The sequence below is a fragment of the Nicrophorus vespilloides genome, unplaced genomic scaffold (genome assembly GCF_001412225.1).
Source record: "Nicrophorus vespilloides isolate i.1.1-1 unplaced genomic scaffold, Nicve_v1.0, whole genome shotgun sequence".
In the NCBI taxonomy this organism is placed as follows: Eukaryota; Metazoa; Arthropoda; class Insecta; order Coleoptera; family Silphidae; genus Nicrophorus; species Nicrophorus vespilloides.
This window is the reverse complement of record NW_017096153.1, coordinates 1,182-24,523: the sequence shown is the minus strand read 5'-3', so window position 1 is coordinate 24,523 and position 23,342 is coordinate 1,182. Positions and strand designations below refer to the sequence as shown.

Genomic DNA, 23,342 nt, shown 5'->3' with positions numbered 1-23,342 from the left:
GCAATCAATATTATTATTTCATTACATTGTTTATTTTATCACAGCAAGAAGTATCAGCTACCCAATACAAATTTTACACCTTGAAACAATTAATATGAGAAAAAAAGCTGTTGTTTACTGTTTAATTATTTCTAAAACTTACATAAGATGTATTTATTTTTTATTAAAGCATGTACATGCATATATTTGAAAACAATAAAATGTAATACAAATGTAATACATGATCTTGGATGATAAACAAATTTCTCATAACCTTGAATATAAAAAAAAATTGTTTCTTCAAATAACCAATTCTAATTGGAAACGTAAAATGTTTGAAAAATAGCAAAAAGCAATACTAACTGAATAATTATGGTAAGTGGAAAGTAAATTATTTGGAAACAACACAAACATTTTAATTTTTATTTTAATACAATTGGTATTTTTAAGTCAATAACTTCTATAGATAATAGATGTTTGTTTTGGTAACGTGACCTTTAACCCGAACAATGATTGGATGTTGATATATTAATTGGCATCTCGTAATTTGATGCTATCATCGCGTTGGTTACCAGATTTGTTTATTTTCGTTCAAGTTTCCATCTCATCTCGTCGCTTGGGATTCCCAAATGACACGTGGAAATCAACAAGCAGCGCTAATACGATTCGTCCGTTACGTAACGCACATGCACGTATAAAAAGGTCGCGCGATAATCGATGTTATTTATGATCTAACAAGCAAACGATGAAATACGCGATCGTCTTCTGCCTGCTCCTGGTAGCTCTGTGCTACGCCTGTAAGTACTTTTTGACATTGAATGTTTTATATGTGGTTTTATTATTTTTTTTGCAGCTAAAGAGTGCGGCGAAAATGAGGTTTTTAACTCGTGCGGATCTACGTGCATTCCGAATGAGCCGAGCTGCAGACCGAGGCCCATTGCGGATGTACCATGTCCCGCTGTCTGCAGTCCGACGTGCGACTGTGCCTCCGGGTATCTTAGGCATCATTCTGGGAAATGCGTGACGAAGGAAAACTGTTAAGGAAATTCTAATAAATCTATGTGAAATGCACTTAAATGTGTTATTATATATTTTCTCAATTTTGCTTATAAATGTCTAATTCTCCTGTTTTGCATTCGATTTAATTATTTTATAACCATTTTGATAAATAATCATTAATTTATATATTTTTACCTATATTAAAAAAACTTAAAGTTGAGCAAAATTATTATCTTCTAAATATTTTCCTTTTAAGCATTAGATTTATTTATTTTCTTATTTGTCGTTACTATTTTGAGAAAATCTCATTAATTTTATTTATTAATTTACTAATTTTTACTAAAAAATGTAATTCAGCAAAACTTTCATAATTTTTCCAAAATTTATTTTTGCTGAATATCTTTCTGTTTTGCATTACATTTTCTTAGTTTTCATTACTATATTGATAGATAGATTAAATCAAAGACAAAAAGGAATCTTTATTTAATTACATTAATTTTAATTTATTAATTAAATTTTGGTAATTTTTTTTTATTTCTATTCTAAAATGAATTGTTTAAACCTGGAAACGACTTAAAGATTCGTAAAGAAATAAAAATAAGTTTTAAACATCTCTTAGTTAATATTTCAAATATTTTTACAAAGTACTTTTTACAAAAAAAAATAAAAAAATAAAATATTAAAATGCTATTTACTCAATGCTTGAGATGTTATCGACAATTTTCTATACGTATTTGTATGTGGAATGATGTTTGCATTCTTTCTGAGGTTTATTTCTTATCCGAAAATATGCGCATACAGTTGAGTTGTGTCTCATTTTATAACAGTCAGTGGTGATTTCAGGTTTACCTCGAATTTCAAGTAAAAACTCCTGTTTTTTTGTGGTGCAATGTGGGAAACTGATAACAATTCTTGTAGTTTTTTTCTCACATTTAGATTAAGAAAATTCTATTTTAATTTCTCTTTATTAGAGGTTTTGATACGTATAAATTAACAATAAACGTTAATGCGGTTCGTCTTGTATTTAATGATGTTCCAATAGAGCGCAAACATATAAAAAGACTGAGCAACAATCAACGTTATTTATTAACTATCTAAGAACGGTAATGATGAAATTCTCGATAGTCTTCTATTTTCTTTTGGTGGCTCTATGCTGCGTTGGTAAAAAAAATCCAGATTCTTTTTGATCTGTAATATTTGATTGTTACATTGTAATATATATTTTTTGTTTGCAGCCAATGAGTGCGGTAAAAATGAAGTTTTGTATTCATGCATTTCGCCCTGTTTTGTTGAGCCCACTTGTAAACCAGCTGGAATAATCATCAATGTTATAACATGTGGTGGCATTTGCTTTCCTGCCTGTATCTGCGCCCATGGGTTTCTTAGGAATGCATCGTGGATATGTGTGGCGAAGGAAAATTGTTGAGATATTTTTATTTAATAAATCGATTCATTTTTCATTAATTTTTCTTACAATGTCACAATTTTTAAGATGTTTTCTTTAATTTTAAATACATTCTCTTAGTTTTAAATACAAATCGATTTGAAATGTATTTAAGTGTATTATTCTAATCCGCCTGTTTTGCATTAGATTTAATTATTTTCTTATTTTTCATTACTTATTTTTACTTATATAATAAAGGAAATTAAATGAATAAAATAGAAAAAAGTTTTCTTTATTTAATTACATTGATATCTACTTAGATACATATTATGCGACAGGTCGGCGAAGGTCAAGTCGGCGATGGATACTCAAAAAGTATTTAAAATAATAAATAAAATTAGCCTGATTATTTATTAGTATTAATAGCAATAAATAACAATATATTATTATTGTATTTTCGTTGACATATTCATTATAAAACTTAATAATTAGAAATATTCTATAATAAAATGAGTTTATTAATTGTTATTATTTAATATTAATAACAACAAATTAATTTTAATTTATAATATTTCTTAATTTTAAGGTTTATATAAAAATGAAAACAAATACATTAATAATAGACTTAGATCTTATGTTATATTTTTTACCCAATAACTTGTATTAGTTTCTAAAAATATTTTTTTGAGTATCCATCGCCGACTTGACCGTTGTTGACTTGTCTGTCGCCGAGCTGCCGCGTACCCATATTTTAATTAACACATTTTTCTTGTAACTTTTTTATATTTATTTTGAAATGAATAGTTTTCAACCTGAATACGCTGTTGTGTATTATTATTATAATTGTTTAATATAGTGCATTAACGAACTAGAAACATCCACGGCGTCTCTTAGTCGCATTATTATATAAACATATATATCAGCATAATAGAACCTCCACCGTGATCCCGCTTCGATACACTTTAATATAAACAAAGGGGACCAAGCGCAAACATTCCCATCGATACTCCTATACCTTTACTCCGAATTCAAGTCCTTAGTATAAACAAATAATGATCATTACACTTACAATCGTAATCGATCATCTTTTTCATATAAACAAATGCATAGGATTTTGTCCCGGTCTAATAATAAACAAAACCACCAAGGTCGATTCCCGTAGGAACGCTTAATCATCAATATATACAAGCCCAACTCCCAATCACAACTTCCACCCCGTATTAATAAGAATTAACTTTGTAAGTAGAATAAATATTTAGAATCAGTCTCATTAAAACTTTCAAAGACTGATAGAGTTTTAGTAAAACGACCAAGTAACGAATAAAGTTATGTAAAACCAATTGAATTATTTAATTCCTACAACTGAGACTCCACAACGACAACACCAGACAATATTCCACTGTGTCCAGAATTATATCCCTGCGACACGATAACTTTTAAAGAAACATAATTTTTAAAGAAAGTACTAGTATTTAAATATGTCTTACTTAATGAAATTGAATTCAAAATTCTCATTCTGAGAGTCGCTTTTTTAAATATTTTTACAAAGTATTTGCATACAAGTTAAGTGCATTTTTTTTAGAAAAATTTAAAAAAATGTAAATATCAAGAATTTTGTCGATGCACGCTATTTATGAAATATTTGATATTTTATTGACAAGTTTCTATACAATACGTATAAATTAAAAATAAACGATAATGTGCTTCGTCGTATATATGAAATGCGCACGTATAAAAAGACTGAGCAACAATAAATGTTATTTAACCAAGAACTGGAGTGATGAAATCTTCAATCGTCTTCTGTTTGCTTTTAGTGGCTCTGTGCTGCGTCGGTAAGGTATCCTTTTTATTTATAATATTTTATTGCTAAATTCTGATAAACTTTTTGGCAGCCAAAGAGTGCGATAAAAATGAAGTTTTCAATCCTTGCGGATCTGCGTGCTTTCCTAATGAGCCCAGTTGCAAACCAGCAAAGCCCATCGAAGATTTAGAATGTGCTGCTGTTTGCGTTCCAATGTGTGTCTGTGCCGATGGGTTTCTTAGGAATTCATCAAATAAATGTGTGACGAAAGAAAACTGTTGAGAGAAAAATAATAAAATAATAAATCGATATGAAACTTACTTAAATATATAAATATTACTCGAAATTTCAGTTTTCTTAATTATTTTCTTCTATCTTCAACATAACATAAAGAGTTTGAAAATAAAAAAAGTCATTAATTTTACTTTTCATAGTTATCAAAAACATTGATTTATACCAAATTTGATGATTTTCTTATATATTCAAGAATCGCAATAATAGAAAACAACAATTTTCCATTTGTGCATTGCTAATATTTGCGTACTTTTTGCAAAAATTAATGTTATTATTAGCAAATTTTCTAACTCGATTCATTTAATATTTTACTTTTAAATTATGTTTGTCTGCAACGATACCTGGAAATGAACAATCAACGCTACGGATTATGCTGTATTTATTTACCGATGTTTCATATAAAAAGGCAGAGCAATCATCGATCGATGATATTTATTGTTCAACAAGCGACGATGAAATCTGCGATAATCTTTTGTCTGCTCTTTGTAGCTCTGCACTGCGTAGGTAAAACTTTTGTTAAATATATTAACTATATTATATTTATTTATTGTGATATCTTTTGCAGCCGAAGATTGCGGTGAACACGAGGTATTGAATACATGCGGTTCCATTTGTTTTCGCAATGAGACCAGCTGCGATCCAGTAAAGTTCAACTTAGTTTTGCATTGTATAAATATGTGCGTTCGGACATGCGAATGCGCCAATGGATATTTTAGACATAAATCTGGGTCCTGTGTCACGAAAGAAAATTGTTCAGACAATAATGAAATCTATAAAGTTAATTCTTAATAACTCGTCATTATTTTATATGGAAATGGCATCGTATTCTAAGCAATACAAATTTAACCTTACTTTATCTGTCTCAAATTATATAAATAATGTAAAAATTGTTTTCATAAGAAGTCTTTAGTTACGCATATTTTAATATAATTTCTCTTTAGTAATCTTGATTATTTACAAAGATTTGCCTATTTTTTGTAATAACTATAAAATATATTTCTATAAATTTTTCTTTTGTCTATCCTTGTAAACTTATTTTATATAAATAGACATATTTATACTTAACAAAATATAAATATTAATGATTATGATGTTTCATTTATCTTTTCTTTACAAATCGTATTTCTAAATGAAATATACTTAAAATATGTTAAAATGTAATCAAAATGAAACTAAATTCTTGCATTATCGCTTTATTTTTATTGTGGTTATTGAATTGTTCATTTAAATTATCCTTATTTTTAAGTAGAAATCAGGAAAAACGTGCCAAAACTGCTTTTGAAAATAAATATAAAAGTCCCGCAAATATTCCTTCCTTCACAACTGGGTAAGTATCCTAGCTACGAGTCGGTGACAAATTTCGAGAAAAATGTGGAAAATACTGATAACGGTTTGCGTCGTCATGCATCTAGCAAATGCAGGTAAATTTTATAACTTCTCATCGATTTTTCGACTGTTTGCATAACCGAACCCGATTTAGTTTCACTTAAAGTTAAAGGATTAATTTTGATGATTTGCATTTCATCAGAAGCAAATACATCAAGTTTCCACAGTTTATACATTATTGAAACGTATTTTTTTTTTAAATTATTATTTTTTCTTATACAATCATAAATGATTGTTTCAATTTTACTAGAAGAACTGAACACTTTAGGTGTCTATACTCACCTCATCTAAAGGTTTCAGTTCAGGGTTGATTCGTTGTCCATCCAAACTAAATGATTTTTAATATTTCATGTTAATCTTCGATGAATTTTGTGCTGCCGTTAATTTTTATGTGAACGCACAACTCAGTTCCAAAGTACATCAATCAACCGATCGGTAAGCATTTCTTTCGCATGTTGATGGTTTTATTTAATTATTTAATCATTTCAATACAGTTTGCAAACCGAATTCGAAATACGTCGGTTGCATAACACCGTGCGCCTTGAGCTGCGCAAATAGACACAAGAAGGTCAAGTGTCAGAAAATTTGTAAAGTGGCTGGATGCGCCTGTGAGGATGGTTTTCTCTTGGATGACAAAGGAAATTGTATTAAGGAGCATCAATGTCCTAAAGGTAAAAAAATGTTAAATTTTGTTACTAAAACAAAGATTATTAAAAATATAATCTTTAATTGAAAACATAATTGCAATAATTTTTAATTTGGTTTCAGTTTCGAAACCGATTGGTAAGTTATCAATTTATAATTAAATCTAGTTTCAGAAGAATTCAATTTGAAAATTTACGAATATAAATGTTTTCATTAATTTCTATGTGAACACAACTTGAAGCTGGAACATATGTTAATCAACCGATAGGTGAGAATATATTTTGCTGAGAATACTTTAATTTACTACTTTTTAATTGTAATTTGAATACAGTTTGTAAACCGGACGCAAAATACGTTGGCCACGTTTCTTCATGCGCCCCGAGCTGCGCCAACAGGCATAAAAAGACTTCGTGCGAAACCTTTTATCAAGTGAGTGGATGCGCTTGCAAAAGAGGTCTCATTTTGGACAACGATGGAAACTGCATTCGGAAGTACCAATGTCCCGCCCCAATAAGTGCGATTTTACCCCAATCTAATTCCGTAATCGTTACGTAATTTCGTGTGTGTGTTTCCTTTTCCAGAAACCAAATGCGAACCTAACGAGGAACTCAACAAATGCGCCAACGGATGCGCAATAGCGAACGAGTCCATTTGCGGTGTACTCATACCGTCTAGTAAACTAACTTTTGGCAGAATTTGTCCGAAGATTTGCAAATCGATTTGCGAATGCAAACGCGGTTTTGCTCGAAACAAGGAATACAAGTGCGTTCCGATTAAGCAGTGCTATCTTGTCAAACAATAATCTGTAGCATAGTTTCCATGGATATGGTGAAATATAGTTTCAATAAATAAATGAATAATCTAACCTCATCTCTTCTTGGACTTTGACATTTTGCTTGTCATATATCATACTCAAGCCGCTTTACGTTGAGTCAATTACGACTCTCATTAAAATTTTAGTTTTAATTTTTTCACAATTTTTACGCTAAATTTTTAAAATTTGACCAAAGATTGTAATTAGATGGTATTACTCATTTTATTAATAAATAATATTTTTATTATATTTGAATTTACAAAAATTTTGAATTAATTATTTTCTTTTTCATAATTATATATTGTATGTATGTGACATATATGTGACTTATGAAAATATTCAATCACAGTAAAACCTGTTTCTGTGCGGCAGATATGGACCGCATAAAAAAAGTTGCACAAAAAATAATCGAAATTTTTATATATAACAAATAACTTTGTATAATATATTACAGAAACCTTTTTTATGCGGTGCATAGGGACCGAAATACATGATATATTTTCGAAATACATGAGAAAGTGCATGTAAACAAAATAAATAAATTGCACATGGAAACATTTAAAAAACATTTAATTTCTCATTGTACATATGGAGAATCAAAATGCACATACATAATTCACTACTAATTGTGTTAATCTAAAACGCGCATCTTCTTGCGATGAATTGGTTCAAAATCGATTAATAGAATCGTTTGAGGCAAGAACGTTTCGCAAGCACACAAGAAGTTATGTACTTTATATGGGAATGAAGCCTTGAAAGAAAAGCAATGTCAAAATTGGTTTACCAAATTTTGTTCTGGTGATTTTTCACTGAAAAATGTGGATTGGCAATTAACAGTGTATTAAAAAAAAATTGGTTTGGCAAAAATGATGAATTTTCCTTCTTAATTATAATACGCAACCACTTAGATGCCAACACACTAGTACAGCGTTTTTTTTTATGAAGCTTATGGGCTTGTATTTAGTTTTTGCATTTTTATGGTTCTCATGATATTTCTAAATAGAAACCCATGTGCTTCTTAATGAAAACAGGTTTATTTTTAAATAATATTTAATTGGTTAATGAAAAGTTATTTTTATTTTAAATATTGCAACAGTAGAACAATGTGAAATTAAAAAAATATATTTTTATATGACAAATAATAGTTGAAAGAAGAGAATTATTTAGTAATTTTATATTGCAGGTTCTGAATCTGAATCTGTATCAAATAAAATTAATTATTTGGCTAATAGTCCAAATAAGAGGCTTATATCAGTAAAACCCCGTAGTGTATTCTGAGCAATGTAAATTTAACCTTATATTAACTGCAATTCTTTTCGAGAGTTTTAACGTTGCTTAAATACAATAAGTAATTCTAATGTAAGCTTACTTTGATAATATAAATATTGTTTGTTCATAGTTTTGTGACTGTTTTCAGTGCAACCAATTATCAGTTACGTAATTCTCAACTTATCATTTATCAAGACGACCCGAAAATGTCTTGTGACCTTACATTTTGTCACAATAACACAAATTTGAAATCCTCTGTGTTCTTTGATTTTCTACACATTTCTAATTTCTCTATTTTATATTATCATACTTGAAGAATTAAATAAAATTAACATAAGTTTTATGTTGTATCGAAATAGCACAATATATAAGTAATTAATTTTCCATAGTTATATTTTTTTTTTATTAATTAAGGTCTTTCAATTAATTTCTACTTATCTTTTGATCGAAAAATAATTACTTTTCTTTATTTCTTTTAACCTCTCAATTTAGCTTTAATTCACCACTTCTTTTTTATATTTTTATTAATTTTATACAAAAAAAATCTCTAATTATCTTACTTTAAATTTCTCATTTCTTAATAGATGCGTAAGATTGAATACAAGTTTGTAATGAAAACATAACTAAGGTAACCTTGGAATAAATGTGATTGTGCTAATAGTTTGCAATAATCGATTATGCGCAATTTGTACGTCGGAGATATAAAAAACGATCGTCTATCGACGAACGGAGAACAGTTTCACTGGCATCTTCAGTGGACAAGATGGGTAGACAAGTGATATTCGCGTTCGTCGTGATCGCGCTCTGCTTAGGCGTTGAAGGTAAGTGAGTTGTACATTTAAAGATATTTCTGAGGAACGACGATGCTATAGGTTACATAAGGTGTTTGCATAACACGACTGCGGAATGTCACGGGACACCGTGCGCCCGTTTGGAGGAGACCTGCGGCAAGGAAACAGTCCAGCCGAAATGCAGGGAAGGATGCGACATGACAAAAGTGGAATGTCTTTGCGGCTCCAACTATGCGAGGAACAGCACGGGCAGTTGCATCTTGAAAACAGACTGCAACTGAACATTCATGATGTACAAATTCTATGCCATTAACAATTCTAAAGGTGTGTATGGGCATCATTCATGTCAAGTTTATCTGAAAATAAAAACCATTCTTACCTTATTGAGGTTATGTCAATTTTTATTTAATATTTGTATACTATACAACATTGAGTATACCAATATATAATATAGGCAGTGGCAGATTTAGGATTATTGGGGCCCCTCGACAAATTATTTTTGGGGCCCCCAAAAAAATACTAAAAACAATCATCTATTTCAAATACTATAAGAAAATATCTTTGTTCGGGGCTCCTCAAGGCTTCAGTCCCTAGAAAGGTGCAGCATTGCCTTTATGAATAATCCGTCACTCAGTATCATAGTTATTTATTCATATACATCAATAAGATAATTTATGGATATATTTTATTGATCAAGGCTAATGACCATAGATGTCTATGGCTATTCATAGAAATGAAGACATTCAGATCTATTATTATGGTTTAACAATGTTATAAATTTATTATTAAAAACAACGTTGGTTAAATTGTGTCATAAAAGAAATGTTTAGATTTTGAATTTTATTCTATTGAGGTTATATCAGTATTAATTTAACACTTCTATGATGTTAAAATTGAAATTTATTGATGTCCGGAAAGTTCGTGCCTATTTTGTTAAGAATCATTGGCGTTGCCTAAATATACTTTTTTTTCCGGCCATCTATCTTATATAACATAATGAACTGGACTAGTAAAAACAAAAAAAAAAGAAGCCAAGGGATTGTCCAGTAACCAACCTTAACATAATCACTTTTAAGGCAAAATTTCATTAACAGAAAAATTTAATGTTTAGTATATAATATGGATATATACAAATGTATGTGTTGATATACAAAAATTTGTTTTTTTTATTGTGAAAAATGGACACAAACTCTCTGGACAAAAATTTACATTAAATATACATTTCTATGATTATAGAATTTAATTGGAGTAAAACCAATCGAAAAATGCTTCTTCCATTATTAAGAAAATTCGGGATTATACAGGTTTCATCATTAAATAGCTTTATTTAAGAGTTTACTTCTGAAAACAAAAATATATGGAAAAATTAAACTGAATATAATCAAACTTTACTAATTTTGGTTTATATATAATACATTATTAATTATTCTATATTTATAGGAACAAATTCAAGAATAACGAAGATATTCATAAAGGAGGAGCTGCAAACTAATATTTTGAAACTAATAATAAAATGTAATCATTCAATTTAAAATAATACTGATTTGTTTAGTATTTATTTTTAATAAATTAAATGATGTAAGAAGTTAGTTTAGATGAGAATATATCTAACCTCTACTCACTTATCGCCAATTTCTACTAGCCTCTATTGATTTACACTATTTTTACTAACATTTTTTATTATTGGCAAAGTTTCATTTTTTTCAAAAGAATATAATTTATGTAATATTTTGATTATCATATGAATAAAATGGATACATTCAACATGAATATGTAATTTTTTTGAGTAGAATTATCGACATTAAAATGTAAATGCATTTATTCTTCTTCAATTCATACGCATCTGGTAGGCTTTTACAATTGTCTCATTTTTTTGTACTTTTATCAGAGTTGCCACCATATAATAACCACATTTTTATTTCGAATAATCTGTTTTATTGCTAACTTGTTTCAAGCAGCAAAGAACAATGAATGTTATCGCGAGACTTTTTTTCAGCAAAATATGTTTACTATAAATGGAGACGGGAACGTTTCAATTCTATATCGAGTTCAAAATTATTCGACTTACAAACAAAATGAAACTTCTCGTCGTTTTTGCTTGCTTCCTCCTGATGGTGGCCACTTCAACATCTTTTGGTAATATTATTTTTGAAACATTTTTCATGTTTTCTTATTGTAATATGTTTCGGGAAATATGTGCTGAATGCGCATAACTTTACTATGATTGTGATTGTCTTGAAATATTTTCAAAATGTGAATGTAAACTGAATATTTACGTATATTTCGAAGTATGTGGACCAAACTCGCATTATACTACTTGCGTCTTAAGATGTCCTAGGACCTGCTTTTGGACCGAATGCGCTGAGGAGTGCATAGGTGAAGGATGTGAGTGCGACGATGGATATGTACAAGACAAAGATGGGAATTGCATAACCATAGACGATTGTTCAAGTAAAAAAATAAAAAAAAAATTGAAGTTCTGTTTTCAACGCTTCCATTTTCTTTTCTTTTAGAACCTGGACGTGCGTGTGGAACCAACGAATACTACCAATCCTGCGGAAGCGGATGTTCATCTCCCCGCTATATTTGTGGAGAACCTATCGGAGATCCGGCGACTTGGCCCAAATATTGTCCTACAGTTTGCGTACCGCGTTGTTATTGCAAAGATGGTTATTTGAGAAACTCCAAAGACAAATGCGTTTTACCAGAAGTTTGCGAATAATTGAGCCGAAAACATCCGAACTATTTTGATTATATCTTTAAAAAAATAATGATTCGTAAAATATAATAATTTCATTGAAAATTGCAACAAATTTTAGTTTATTTACATTGAAATGTAATTACAAATTACACCTTTGTTCTTCTAATTATTTCAGCTGCAAAAAGCAAAATCGGATGATTTCAGAATTTATCCTTCATAATGCAGAGAGATTTTCATATCTGAAAGATTTTGAATAATTGACCTGAATAAACTATGAATTAATTGCAATAACTATATTTATTTGATTTGTACCTTTCAAAAATAATAGTTACCAAAATTCTGATTGCTCTCAGTTGTTTGTTTTATTAAGATTATGCTGTTAATTCATTTTGTGGAAATTATTTAAACATATTTAAATTTATTGTAAAATTGATTTACGTGTTACCAATAATATTATTTTTCTTAATAATTAAACCAATGGTATACTTTTTGTTAACTTCAAGAATAAACGTCATAAATGAAACGTTAGGTATTATAGAAGTTATGTTAATTGTCATTTGACAGTCTTTAAAATAACTATTATATTTAGCTGATAATTTGTTAAAGTATTTGCTATGAACAAGCCTCCAAGGCAAAACGCACGCAGTAACAAGCATTTTTGAAATACAGATCTTAGTAACCTAGGCACTAAAGTGAATATGTATGTTTTGGATCAAAAGGTGTTTGTAGTGAAGACGGATACATTTCCTTTAAAATTGGATTTTTATTTTGAACTGGCGATAGAGTACTATCATGTAGGGAAAGTGAGACATTGTAGATGTGGAGGTTGAAGATTTGGTTGTTTTTTTTAATGAGGGGTTGGTGGAGTATTTGGTGTTGAGAGTCTGGAGTATTTGGATGTCAAAGTAGGAGGCTACTTTGATTTCATGGATTAAGAAATCCCATAAGGAGATTGACAGAGTTGAGATTATTTGACGTGGTTATTTTACTACACGCTTTTATCCTTGTCGGCGCCGAACTAAACCATTCATGTTTTGATTTAATGAATGTGAACTTAATTATCAGTAAAATCATTGAAATGTTGTGATTATAGGGTTTGAGATGATCCAAATGAAGTCTACAATTACTGCGGAAACGGATGCGGAATTCGCGTAGGTCGCATTTACAAAGTTTCCTTTCACGATCCGTTGAAGGCTGCAGACATTCTGCAGACGCATAGACTTATTACAATATTTATAAGTTCATAAAATCTAGGAAATGATTAGATTTTATAATTTTAAATATAATAAAAAAATAGTACTTATTCTTTATTTTATTTATAAAAGCAAATTCAAGAGTAACGAAGATTACAGAAAGCAGGAGCTGAAAATTAAAGTTTCCATAGTAATAAACCAACCAGCTATTAACCTAATCTAAGTACATAACTTTTTTTTATCATTAGATAATAATCGTTTTTTCTTTTTTTCTAAAAAAATGGAAATACTGCACATAAATATGATTTTTTCACATTTTGTATGAAAATTTTTCAACATTAATATGTAAATGCATTTTCATTTGTTTTTGCTATTGTCTTTCTTTTTTGTACTTTTATTACAGCCGCATCGCCAAGATAATGTCCGCCTTATTTATTTCAAGTAATCCGTTTATTGCTGCCTTTTGTTTCAAGCCTGAAAGAACAATTAATATTATCGCGAGACTTTTTTTAGCCAAAATTTGTTTACTATAAATGTCGGAAACGTTCCTGTAGAATTGGAATTTATTCGAGATACATACAAAATGAAACTTCTCATCGTTTTTGCTTGCATCCTGTTGATGGTGGGCAGTTCAACATCTTTTGGTAATACTATTTTTTTTTAACATTTTTTATGTTTTCTTTTATAACTGTTGTTTCAATTATAACTTAGGAAATTCAAATAAAAAGTATAAGTTTTTTTTGTCAAAATTACATCTATTTCACTGTACTTTTAAGTCAACTATTGAAAAAAATGTGTCATAAAAGAAGCATTATTATTTTGGTAAACCGCCATTTTTTATATCATAGAGGTTATGTATATTTTCATTTGACAATAATGTAAATAATCTATTTTATGTATAACTAATTCGTTATAGCTTTACAGTGATTGTGTTTTTTCAAAATATGAATCTAAACAGAATATTTACCTATTTTCGAAGTATGTGGACCAAACTCGCATTATACTACGTGCGTCTTAAGATGTCCTAAGACTTGCTTTTGGAACGATTGCGTTGATGAGTGCATAGGTGAAGGATGTGAATGCGACGAAGGATATGTACAAGACAGAAATGGGAATTGCATAAACAAAGACGATTGTTTAGGTAAAAAAAAAATATTTTCTTAAGTTCTGTTTACAAAAGTTTGTATTATATTTTCTTTCAGTACTTAGAGAACTATGCGGACTTAATGAATTATTCACTTCCTGCGGAAGCGGATGTTCATCTCCCCGCTATATCTGTGGCGAACCTGTCGGAGATCCGTCGACTTGGCCCAAATATTGTCCTGCAGTTTGCGTACCACGTTGTTATTGTAAAGATGGATATTTGAGAAACTCCAAAGGCAAATGCGTTTTACCCGAAGTTTGCGAATAATTGGGCCAAAAACATCCGAAGATACAATCAAAATATTATATCTTTAAAGAAATAATAATGCTACGTAAAATATAACAATTTCACTGAAAATTATAGCAAATTTTAGTTTATTTACATTGCATCAAATTGAAATTACTCTTTTTTCACACTATTTCATCTGCAAAAGACACATAAACATATCGAATCAATTGACTGTAACTTTACATTGATTGCATTTGATTTATTATAAAAAATATTAATGACAACTAAATTATTTATATTTCTTTCAAAGAATGTGGACCTAATTCGCATTACACTCCGTGCGTCTCGAATTGTCCTATGACCTGCTTCAGTTTATACGCGCATAACTTCTGCGACGAAGAATGTCTCAGCGATGGATGTGCTTGCGACAATGGATATGTACTCGATGTAGATGGGAATTGCGTAACGAAAGACGATTGTTTAGGTAAAAAAGAGCTTAAACAGCTCTTTACAGATTATATTTATGAATGCGTGTATTTCAGAAACTGAACGTGTGTGCGGACCTAATGCAATCTTCATTTCTTGTGGAAGCGGTTGCTATTATCCACCCGTCATTTGTGGCAAATCTACCGGAGAAGAAGTAGAACCATCAACTGAGCCCAGGATATGTCCTGATGTTTGCGTACCACGTTGTTATTGCAATAGTGGTTTTTGGAAAAATTCCAAAGGCGAATGCGTCTTACCCGAAGTTTGCGAATAATAATGCCGAAGAAATCCGAATTAGATTGATTATTATTATAAACAATATAAAACAATACCAAAACCTATGATTTCATAAGTTTATTAATAAACATATTTTTTTAATAATTAAATGTGTTCTTGTTTATTTAAAAAATAAATGTCATAAATAAAGCGTTACCATTTTTATTTTCTGTCAGTTCTGTATTATTGAAGTTCTGTTGTATTTTATGTGTAGAAGCTATTTCAAGAGTAACGAATTTATAAAAAAAGGAGCTGAAGACTAAAGCTATTAAGCTAATAATAAAATTAATAATTTAGTTTAAAATAATATTAATTTTTTTGAATAAATTAAATGATGTTAAAATTAATAGTTAAGTTAGGTTATTTCGCCCAACCTAACTTAACCTAGTCTCTATTCATCTAAACCAGTGTCTGCCAAACTTTTTACCACATGACGCATTGAGTGAGGATAATTTGTTTCGCGGCACACCAAATAAAAATGTTAGGAAAATTAAATCAAAGAAAATTATTTATAAATCTTTTGCTGCATACTTGGAATCTGTCGCGGCACACAGTTTGGTCAGATACTGATCTAGACTAACCAATATTTGACATAACCTCTATTTATATAATCTAACGTATGCGTATAAATCAGCTAACTTCAACTTAAGTCTCGCAAAACTCTACCAACCAACTACTAAAATAACTTAATATAAAAAAATATCATTAATATTATCCAAATATGTAAGTTTGTCCATTTCGTGGGGAAAATTTTCAACATTAAAATGTAAATGCATTTTAAAGTCTTTGTGCTATTGTTTATTTTTGTACTTATATTATAGCCGCTTCCCCAAGATAATGGCCGCCTTATTAATTTCGACGGATTATCGTTTCATTGGCGACTTTAGTTTCAAGCCTCAAAGAACACTAAATCTTATCGCAAGAAATTATTTACTATAAATGGAAGCGGGAACGTTTCAATTTTATATCACGTTCAAATTTCTTCGAGTTACAAAATGAAACTTCTCGTCGTTTTCGCTTGCTTCCACCTGATGGTGTACACTTCAAAATCTCTTGGTAGTACATATTATTTAACATTTTTCATGTTTCGGGGAATATAATTAATAAATTCAAATAAAGAGTATGTATTTTTAGTCAAAATCACAACCATTTCACAGAGAAGTATTGAAAAATTGGTGTCATCAAAGAAGCATTATTATTTGAATGCGTCTTACTCGAAGTTTGCGAATAATCATGCCGAAAAAATCCGAATTATATTAATTATACCTTTAAATAAAAATAATGCTATGTAAAATTTAGAGTTTCAGTGAAAATTACCACTAGTATATTATTTGCGCAGAAAAAAAAATGAAATTCCACATTCCTCGTTCAGATGATTTCAGTTGCTAAAGATTTACGAATATATCAAATTGAAAACTATTACATAATCAAAATAATGGAGTATTTCTAGTTGACTTCAAGAACAGATATCATAAAAAATGTGTTACTGTGTTAATTTGTCGCCATTTTAATTGAAAGTCATATGACAATTTTAGTTAACCAATCAATTAATTGCAGTTTTACAATGTTTTAACTTGGTTTGAAATCTTATAAAAAATATTAATGTTATTTTATGTTTTTTTTTTTGTTGAAGATTGTGGTCCAAACTCTCATTACACTCCATGCATCTCGAACTGTCCTTTGACCTGCGACAACAAGGATTTGGGAATCGTCTGCAGTCAAGAGTGTCGCAGAGACGGATGCGCATGTGACGAAGGATTCTTGCTCGACAAAGAAGGAAATTGTATCATAAATTACAAATGTCCACGTAAGAAATATTTTTATTATTCAATTATTTAAAGTTTGAAAATACGCCCTTTTCTTGCAGCGTGCGGACCCAATGAGTATTACGAATTATGCGGAAGCGGATGCGGATATCCGCTCAGTGTTTGTGGAAAATACATTGAAGACCCGGAAGATTTTAGGATTTGTCCTGCGTACTGCAGATCGGTCTGCCTTTGCAAATCCGGTTATTTAAGAAACACCCAGCAGAAGTGTGTTAAACCTCAACATTGTCAATAATTGTCCTGAATAAATTATGAATTAATTGCAATAACTTCATTCATATGATGTGTACCTTTGTTGTCTGTTTAATTGTAATTATTTATGTTGTCATTTAACAATATGAAAAGAAAATATATATTTAAGTTTTTGTGGAAATTACGTAAACACATTCTAATTTACGATACAATTATTGAATTTTATATTACATTTTTCTATATAACATCCTTGAGATTTAAAAATTAGAAAAACGTTTTTATTGTTAAAATTAATATTTATATTATATTATTTTGAATATTTCCAATGGGAAACTATTCTGCTAAATTTATAAAAAAAAAATAAACTATTCATGTTTTATTTTTAATAATGTGCACTTGACTGTCATTGAATGAAAATCTTCTAATATTGTTTTCGTATATTCCTAGCAGAGTCCCGGGAACCGAAAACTGTAAACGAAATTACCTGGAATTTTTAACTGAACCGTAACTGTAACCGGAACGAAAAATTGCTGAATTGAATAACTGAAACCGGAACGAAATTTTATTTATGGTTAATTTCAGTTCATTTTTTTTTTCATTAAATTAATTCATAATAGCTTTCTTTCATGTATGTATGCATGTAAACACAAGTCTTGCGCATCTAACATTAGAACAAACTCAAATGAAAGTGACTAAAAAACGATATTACTGTAAACATGACTGAAGAAACATTTCAAAGTGCATGTGTTGAACTAGTGACTATTTTTTTTATTTCTATGTATTTTCAATTTTATAATTGAAAACAATAGTGAGAATCGAATGTGCTAAATAAAATTAAATCAAAATTTGATATTACAGAAGTTATAATTGAATTACAGAAGCCTCATTAATTTAGCACATCGTAATTATAAAATAAATATTACCGATTATATTAAATGTTAGTTATTGTTTATATAAAATCACTTTAATCATTTTAAAATAATGGGTCGAAAAAATGTTTTACAATTTTAGGGCAGCTGCGAATATATTTTAGGATTTTAAGAGGGCCGTGACTACCAAAAGGTTAAGAACCACTGATCTAAACTAAGTAATATTTGACATAACCTATATTCACATAATCTAACTTCTACCCTTCTAATCTAACCCCTAACCCAACCAACTATTAACTTAATTTAACTAAATTAACATTTTTTATCATTGGATCTCTATTTTTTTTTTTCAAAAGAACAAAATTTTTGGAATCTATTGATTATCATACGAATAAAATGGAAACATTGAACATAAATATGAACGTTTTTTACTCTTTTTTTCCAAGAGAATTTTCGCAATTAAAATGTAAATATACTTTAAAGCTTCCGCAATTCATATGTATCTGGTAGGCTTTGTGCTATTGTCTTTTTTTATACTTTTATCGCAGTCTCCTCAAGATAATGTCCGCATTATTTATTTTGTGTATCCGTTTTATTGCCGCCTTTTGTTTCAAGCTTCAAAGAACAATGAATCTTATCGCGAGACGTTTTTTTTCAGCCAAAATTTGTTAACTATAAATGAAGACGGGAACGTTTCAATTCTATATCGAGTTCAAATTTCATCCAGCTCAAACAAAATGAAAGTTCTCGTCGTCTTCGCTTGCTTCCTGTTGATGGTGGCCACTTCAACATCTCATAGTAATATATATTATTTAACATTTAAAATTTCTCATATTTTCATTTTGTATTATATTTTGGGAAATATGTGCAAATTAGAAAGTATACATTTTTAATAAAGAAAATGACAATTGTTTCTTCAGTTTTTAAACTCAAGCTTGGATTGCATTTTATGTTATAAAAAAATATTAATGTAAACTAAATAATTTATATTTATTTCGAAGAATGTGGACCTAACTCGCACTACACCCCGTGTATCTCGAACTGTCCTTTGTCCTGCGCCAACAAGGATTTGGGTATTCTCTGCACCCAGGAGTGTCGCAGAGACGGATGCGCCTGTGACGAAGGATTCTTGCTTGACAAAGAAGGAAATTGTATCAGAGATTACGAATGTCCACGTAAGAATTAACATATTTTTTTTAATTAATTAAATGCAGACACACCTGTTTCTTGCAGGGTTTGAGTGTGGACTCAATGAGTACTACGAATTCTGTGGAAGCGGATGCGGATATCCGCTCAGTGTTTGTGGAAAATACATTGAAGACCCGGAAGATTTTAAGATTTGTCCTGCATACTGCAGAGCGGTCTGTCTTTGCAAACCCGGCTATCAGAGAAACACCGAGCAGCAATGCGTCAAGCCGGAACATTGTCAATAATTGTCCTGAATAAATTATGAATAAATTGCAATTTATTTGAATAGTACCTTTAAAAAATAATTGTTTCTAAAATTGTTGTCTGTTTTATTGCGGCTATTATGTTGTCATTTTATAGTAATGTAAAGAAAAATACGAAATAAAAATTATTGAAACATATTGTAATTTACCTTGAAATTAGTGAATTTTGTATTATAATTTTTTAAATTTAATAAATAATAAAATTATTTTTGTTAACTATAGAAATAGTGTAATTCTTGCTGACTTCAAGCATAAATGTCATCAAAGAAGCGTTACAATTAGAAGAAGAGTTATGTTAATTGTCATTTGACAGTCGTATAAATAAACTATTATTTTAAACTGACAATTGGTCGACAATAAGTATGACTTCTACGTATAATGTTTTGTTTTTAAACATGTGCACTTTACTGTTATTATATAAAAAGTTTTAAATTTTCTTTTCTAGATTTATATGGTTTTTCATAAACTTTTCTCAAAAAAGGTTTTACCATTTTTTTCATCCTGCAAAAATTATGGGCTGTCATGTAGTAACACATCACTCAATTAGTTCGTAGGATGTCATGTAGATGGCGCCTCTATCGAAAAATCCATATGATTTTTAGGAAGTACCAACCTTCACACGATGACCTTCAAATAACGCCCTTTCATGGCAATTTAACGTTTAGTTCACAAGTTAATGTGGTTTTAGTGACGCTACTTTTGTAATTTTCAAAACAATTGAAAGATATGAATTTCTTGTGTTGATAAGTTTTATATGTGTCGGTCGAGACAAATGGTAGAGAAGTGGTTTGCTGATTTTAAACGCGGTCGTACAGAAACAAATGGTGCTGTTAAACTAATTGAGTGAGGTATTATATGGGCTGCGATTCTACTAGTCCTTTTCTCTATGCATCTGCTGGTATCCTTAAGACTGCCTTTGTGTCCTTTGACATCCACCCATGTCTATATGGTGAATCTCACTCACGTGACTGTTCATTCATGATGATCGACGGCCTTATTACTGCTACCACTAAAGTAGCTCACAAAGACGTGGCATGGCTGGGATATGAACCCATACTCATAATATGTGAGAGTTGCGACTCTAACCATCCGGTTATTTTAAACCAAAATTAAAAAATGATAAAGGTGGAATGGATTGTCGGTTCTTGGTGGGACATATTAAGAAAGTCGCGAGACTCTAGACTAAGGCTTTCCCACACTGGTGAAATTTTATTGTTAAGGGGGAAATTCCAAAATAGACTCATCCACTCCTCAGGGTAAAATAATAAAAAAATAACAATATTTAATTGTCTATATTAAATGTTTTATTTTTTTTTATTAATGAATAAGCAATAGTTCTCAATGAAAATAATAATGGAATATATAAGTATTTCTATTAATTTAATTGCAGAATGGGCGGAAACACCTAGGTAGATAGCCCTTTGGCCAAATTATTAATTATTTTTATTAATTTATATTATTTTGTTCATACTATCATTTATATTTATTTTGGATTTATTTTTTTGTATTAATTATTATTATCATAATTGGAGTAAGAACAATTAAAAAATGATTTTTTGATTATTAGACAAAACACATATATAAACTTTTAATGAGTTTAGTTATACACAACTAAACTAAATTTAATCTAACTTAAAGCAAACTAATCTAACGGTCTATACATTGATAAATAGGAATTTTCTAGGGTTCGAAAATAAATTGCTTTATTTAAGAGTTTATTTTTGAAATTAAAAAATCTTTGGATAAATTAAACTGAATATAATTAAACTTTACTAATTTAAGTTTATATATAATATTAAATATATTTTTTTTTTCAAAAGAGAACAAAATTAATGAAATCATGTGATATCATATGAATGAAATGAAAATATTGAACATAAATATGTTTTCGACATTTAAATTTAAATGCATTTTAAAGGTTCCACAATTCTGGCTTTACTCTATTGTCTTTTTTTTGTACTTTTTTCACAGCCATTTCCCCAAGATAATGTCCACATTTTTTATTTCGAGTAATCCATTTTATTGCTGACATGCATCAAAAAGAACAATGAATCTTATCGCAAGACTTTTTTTCAGCCAAAATTTGTCTACTATAAATAAAGACGGGAACGTTTCAAGTCTATATCGAATTCAAATTTCTTCGAGTTACAAACAAAATGAAACTTCTCGTCGTTTTCGCTTGCTCCCTCCTGATGGTGGCCACTTCAACATCTTTTGGTAATACATAATATTAAACATTTTTCATTTATTTTTTATTTTTGTAATATATTGTTTTAATTATACCTTAAAAAATTCACATAAAAAATATACATTTTTTAACAATGAAATTCACAAATGTTTCAATGTTTTAGTGAGGTTATGTTAGTTGTTATTGAACGATTATGTATTGTTTCTTCAATTTGTGATAGCATTAGGATAAAATGTGCATATATTATTTAAGTGTTCTTAAAAGAAACGGAATAATTTTCGTTAGCCACCATTCTTATACCGTTGAGGTTATATGAATTTTCAAAACTAAGTATTTTTTTTAAAGTGCTGTTTGCTTCCAACTCTTACATTTTATTTTTTTTCAGAACTAGGACATGCGTGCGGACCTAACGAATATTTCATTGAATGCGGAAGCGGATGTGCACCTCCCCTCATTATTTGTGGCAAAATTATCGAACCATACACTCCGCCCAAATATTGTCCTACAGTTTGCAGACGAACTTGTGTTTGCAAAAATGGTTATTTGAGAAACTCCAAGGGCGAATGTGTTTTACCCGAAGTTTGCGAATAATTCTAACGAATAAATCCGAACTATTATGATTATACCTTGAAAAACAATATTTCTACGTATATTTACTCTAAATCTAATTGAAATTACACCTTCCTTCTTCAAATTATTGCAGCTAAACAAGAAATATAATATTGAATTATCTTTTACATAATTTAATTTAATTTTTATTTGGAATCAGCATAAGTCTCCTCATCGGTTTCGGTATTTCAGTTGGTAATGTAAGTCCTGCAGTTGGTAGTGCCCGTCCATGCAGCGCCCTCTGTTGATTGACCGGCATATGAGTGGTCCATCATATGCATATTCCTAACAATAATGTTATACGTTTTTAAGGGATATATGTCATATGTTAATAAATAGGAATTGTGAAAGTTTCGAAAATAAATTGATCAATTAAGCCGCATGCGTCTATTTGGGCTCTTGAGAGCGGATCTGCCACAAATGAGCACGTTTCATTCAATTTCCAAGCCTGATGAAACATTGCCAAATGTGAACTTAGCTCCAAAACCTGGAAAAGGTTTATGCTTGAAAAATATTGTTCGCGTGAATATGTAGAACCGAAAAGGGAAAGAACAGCTAGTTTCTGCAACTGAACATATGAGTCGGAAATACTATCCTAGGTGTTAAAAATCATCAAGTCTTTCTTCTTCAGGTCTTTGAAATCAGACCACTTGTGCTGTGAATTAAGTTCACATTTGTTCTTGTTTGAATTTAGAGCTACATATTTCTTTGTATTTAAATCCAGCAATTGCATTTCAAAGTTACCAATGTCAACATTAAACGGAGAAAAAAATATGTTTATATTAAGTTACAATAACATTTATAGTTTTTTTTTCGC

The 23,342-nt window shown here is 29.7% G+C and overlaps 8 protein-coding genes across 11 annotated transcripts; all 8 read left to right on the top strand.

Annotated features, from left to right (window-relative positions):
* The first annotated feature begins 676 nt into the window (after positions 1–676).
* Positions 677–1,108, top strand: LOC108569816 (chymotrypsin inhibitor-like). The gene is made up of 2 exons (XM_017931509.1): positions 677–776; positions 833–1,108. Exons 1-2 carry the CDS (start codon positions 725–727, stop codon positions 1,018–1,020), a joined length of 240 nt encoding a protein of 79 aa, XP_017786998.1. The 5' UTR covers positions 677–724; the 3' UTR covers positions 1,021–1,108.
* A 2,976-nt stretch (positions 1,109–4,084) lies between these two features.
* LOC108569815 (chymotrypsin inhibitor-like) lies at positions 4,085–4,445 on the top strand. The gene is made up of 2 exons (XM_017931508.1): positions 4,085–4,194; positions 4,255–4,445. The coding sequence occupies exons 1-2, from the start codon at positions 4,143–4,145 to the stop codon at positions 4,443–4,445; spliced, it is 243 nt and encodes an 80-aa protein (XP_017786997.1). The 5' UTR covers positions 4,085–4,142.
* A 1,342-nt stretch (positions 4,446–5,787) lies between these two features.
* Positions 5,788–7,353, top strand: LOC108569810 (inducible metalloproteinase inhibitor protein-like). Its single transcript, XM_017931500.1, has 7 exons — positions 5,788–5,878; positions 6,252–6,278; positions 6,338–6,514; positions 6,612–6,626; positions 6,730–6,756; positions 6,820–7,002; positions 7,070–7,353. Exons 1-7 carry the CDS (start codon positions 5,827–5,829, stop codon positions 7,288–7,290), a joined length of 702 nt encoding a protein of 233 aa, XP_017786989.1. The 5' UTR covers positions 5,788–5,826; the 3' UTR covers positions 7,291–7,353.
* A 3,955-nt stretch (positions 7,354–11,308) lies between these two features.
* LOC108569811 (alpha-tectorin-like) lies at positions 11,309–12,165 on the top strand. The gene is made up of 3 exons (XM_017931501.1): positions 11,309–11,498; positions 11,652–11,813; positions 11,876–12,165. Exons 1-3 carry the CDS (start codon positions 11,378–11,380, stop codon positions 12,082–12,084), a joined length of 492 nt encoding a protein of 163 aa, XP_017786990.1. The 5' UTR covers positions 11,309–11,377; the 3' UTR covers positions 12,085–12,165.
* Positions 12,166–13,806: 1,641 nt separating this feature from the next.
* LOC108569812 (alpha-tectorin-like) lies at positions 13,807–15,474 on the top strand. Of its 3 annotated transcripts, none has more exons than XM_017931503.1 (3): positions 13,807–13,900; positions 14,939–15,112; positions 15,171–15,474. In XM_017931503.1, exons 1-3 carry the CDS (start codon positions 13,840–13,842, stop codon positions 15,386–15,388), a joined length of 453 nt encoding a protein of 150 aa, XP_017786992.1. In that variant the 5' UTR covers positions 13,807–13,839; the 3' UTR covers positions 15,389–15,474. The 3 variants fall into 3 exon arrangements, with proteins under 3 accessions (XP_017786992.1, XP_017786993.1, XP_017786991.1); XM_017931504.1 differs by lacking the exons at positions 14,939–15,112; positions 15,171–15,474 and adding exons at positions 14,236–14,397; positions 14,459–14,760 and having other exon boundaries at positions 13,812–13,900; XM_017931502.1 differs by lacking the exons at positions 14,939–15,112; positions 15,171–15,474 and adding exons at positions 14,215–14,397; positions 14,459–14,760 and having other exon boundaries at positions 13,825–13,900.
* A 911-nt stretch (positions 15,475–16,385) lies between these two features.
* On the top strand, positions 16,386–17,451 carry LOC108569802 (cysteine-rich venom protein 6-like). Its single transcript, XM_017931491.1, has 3 exons — positions 16,386–16,446; positions 17,024–17,197; positions 17,258–17,451. The coding sequence occupies exons 1-3, from the start codon at positions 16,386–16,388 to the stop codon at positions 17,449–17,451; spliced, it is 429 nt and encodes a 142-aa protein (XP_017786980.1).
* A 1,514-nt stretch (positions 17,452–18,965) lies between these two features.
* On the top strand, positions 18,966–19,866 carry LOC108569813 (cysteine-rich venom protein 6-like). The gene is made up of 3 exons (XM_017931505.1): positions 18,966–19,075; positions 19,279–19,452; positions 19,511–19,866. The coding sequence occupies exons 1-3, from the start codon at positions 19,015–19,017 to the stop codon at positions 19,708–19,710; spliced, it is 435 nt and encodes a 144-aa protein (XP_017786994.1). The 5' UTR covers positions 18,966–19,014; the 3' UTR covers positions 19,711–19,866.
* A 1,970-nt stretch (positions 19,867–21,836) lies between these two features.
* Positions 21,837–22,568, top strand: LOC108569814 (chymotrypsin inhibitor-like). 2 transcript variants are annotated; one of them, XM_017931506.1, is made up of 2 exons: positions 21,837–21,945; positions 22,302–22,568. In XM_017931506.1, the coding sequence occupies exons 1-2, from the start codon at positions 21,885–21,887 to the stop codon at positions 22,505–22,507; spliced, it is 267 nt and encodes an 88-aa protein (XP_017786995.1). In that variant the 5' UTR covers positions 21,837–21,884; the 3' UTR covers positions 22,508–22,568. The 2 variants fall into 2 exon arrangements, with proteins under 2 accessions (XP_017786995.1, XP_017786996.1); XM_017931507.1 differs by having other exon boundaries at positions 21,838–21,945; positions 22,308–22,568.
* The last annotated feature ends 774 nt before the right edge of the window (positions 22,569–23,342 follow it).

Coding starts and splice junctions, on each gene's coding strand:
- LOC108569816 (XM_017931509.1), top strand. CDS start 725: ATGAAATACGCGATCGTCTTCTGCCTGCTCCTGGTAGCTCTGTGCTAC. Junction 777..832: donor GGTAGCTCTGTGCTACGCCT/GTAAGTACTTTT, acceptor TTTTTTTTGCAG/CTAAAGAGTGCGGCGAAAAT.
- LOC108569815 (XM_017931508.1), top strand. CDS start 4,143: ATGAAATCTTCAATCGTCTTCTGTTTGCTTTTAGTGGCTCTGTGCTGC. Junction 4,195..4,254: donor AGTGGCTCTGTGCTGCGTCG/GTAAGGTATCCT, acceptor ACTTTTTGGCAG/CCAAAGAGTGCGATAAAAAT.
- LOC108569810 (XM_017931500.1), top strand. CDS start 5,827: ATGTGGAAAATACTGATAACGGTTTGCGTCGTCATGCATCTAGCAAAT. Junction 6,757..6,819: donor ATATGTTAATCAACCGATAG/GTGAGAATATAT, acceptor ATTTGAATACAG/TTTGTAAACCGGACGCAAAA. Junction 7,003..7,069: donor CCAATGTCCCGCCCCAATAA/GTGCGATTTTAC, acceptor TTCCTTTTCCAG/AAACCAAATGCGAACCTAAC.
- LOC108569811 (XM_017931501.1), top strand. CDS start 11,378: ATGGAGACGGGAACGTTTCAATTCTATATCGAGTTCAAAATTATTCGA. Junction 11,499..11,651: donor GGCCACTTCAACATCTTTTG/GTAATATTATTT, acceptor TATATTTCGAAG/TATGTGGACCAAACTCGCAT. Junction 11,814..11,875: donor AACCATAGACGATTGTTCAA/GTAAAAAAATAA, acceptor CTTTTCTTTTAG/AACCTGGACGTGCGTGTGGA.
- LOC108569812 (XM_017931503.1), top strand. CDS start 13,840: ATGAAACTTCTCATCGTTTTTGCTTGCATCCTGTTGATGGTGGGCAGT. Junction 13,901..14,938: donor GGGCAGTTCAACATCTTTTG/GTAATACTATTT, acceptor TTTCTTTCAAAG/AATGTGGACCTAATTCGCAT. Junction 15,113..15,170: donor AACGAAAGACGATTGTTTAG/GTAAAAAAGAGC, acceptor CGTGTATTTCAG/AAACTGAACGTGTGTGCGGA.
- LOC108569802 (XM_017931491.1), top strand. CDS start 16,386: ATGAAACTTCTCGTCGTTTTCGCTTGCTTCCACCTGATGGTGTACACT. Junction 16,447..17,023: donor GTACACTTCAAAATCTCTTG/GTAGTACATATT, acceptor TTTTTGTTGAAG/ATTGTGGTCCAAACTCTCAT. Junction 17,198..17,257: donor CATAAATTACAAATGTCCAC/GTAAGAAATATT, acceptor CTTTTCTTGCAG/CGTGCGGACCCAATGAGTAT.
- LOC108569813 (XM_017931505.1), top strand. CDS start 19,015: ATGAAAGTTCTCGTCGTCTTCGCTTGCTTCCTGTTGATGGTGGCCACT. Junction 19,076..19,278: donor GGCCACTTCAACATCTCATA/GTAATATATATT, acceptor TTTATTTCGAAG/AATGTGGACCTAACTCGCAC. Junction 19,453..19,510: donor CAGAGATTACGAATGTCCAC/GTAAGAATTAAC, acceptor TGTTTCTTGCAG/GGTTTGAGTGTGGACTCAAT.
- LOC108569814 (XM_017931506.1), top strand. CDS start 21,885: ATGAAACTTCTCGTCGTTTTCGCTTGCTCCCTCCTGATGGTGGCCACT. Junction 21,946..22,301: donor GGCCACTTCAACATCTTTTG/GTAATACATAAT, acceptor ATTTTTTTTCAG/AACTAGGACATGCGTGCGGA.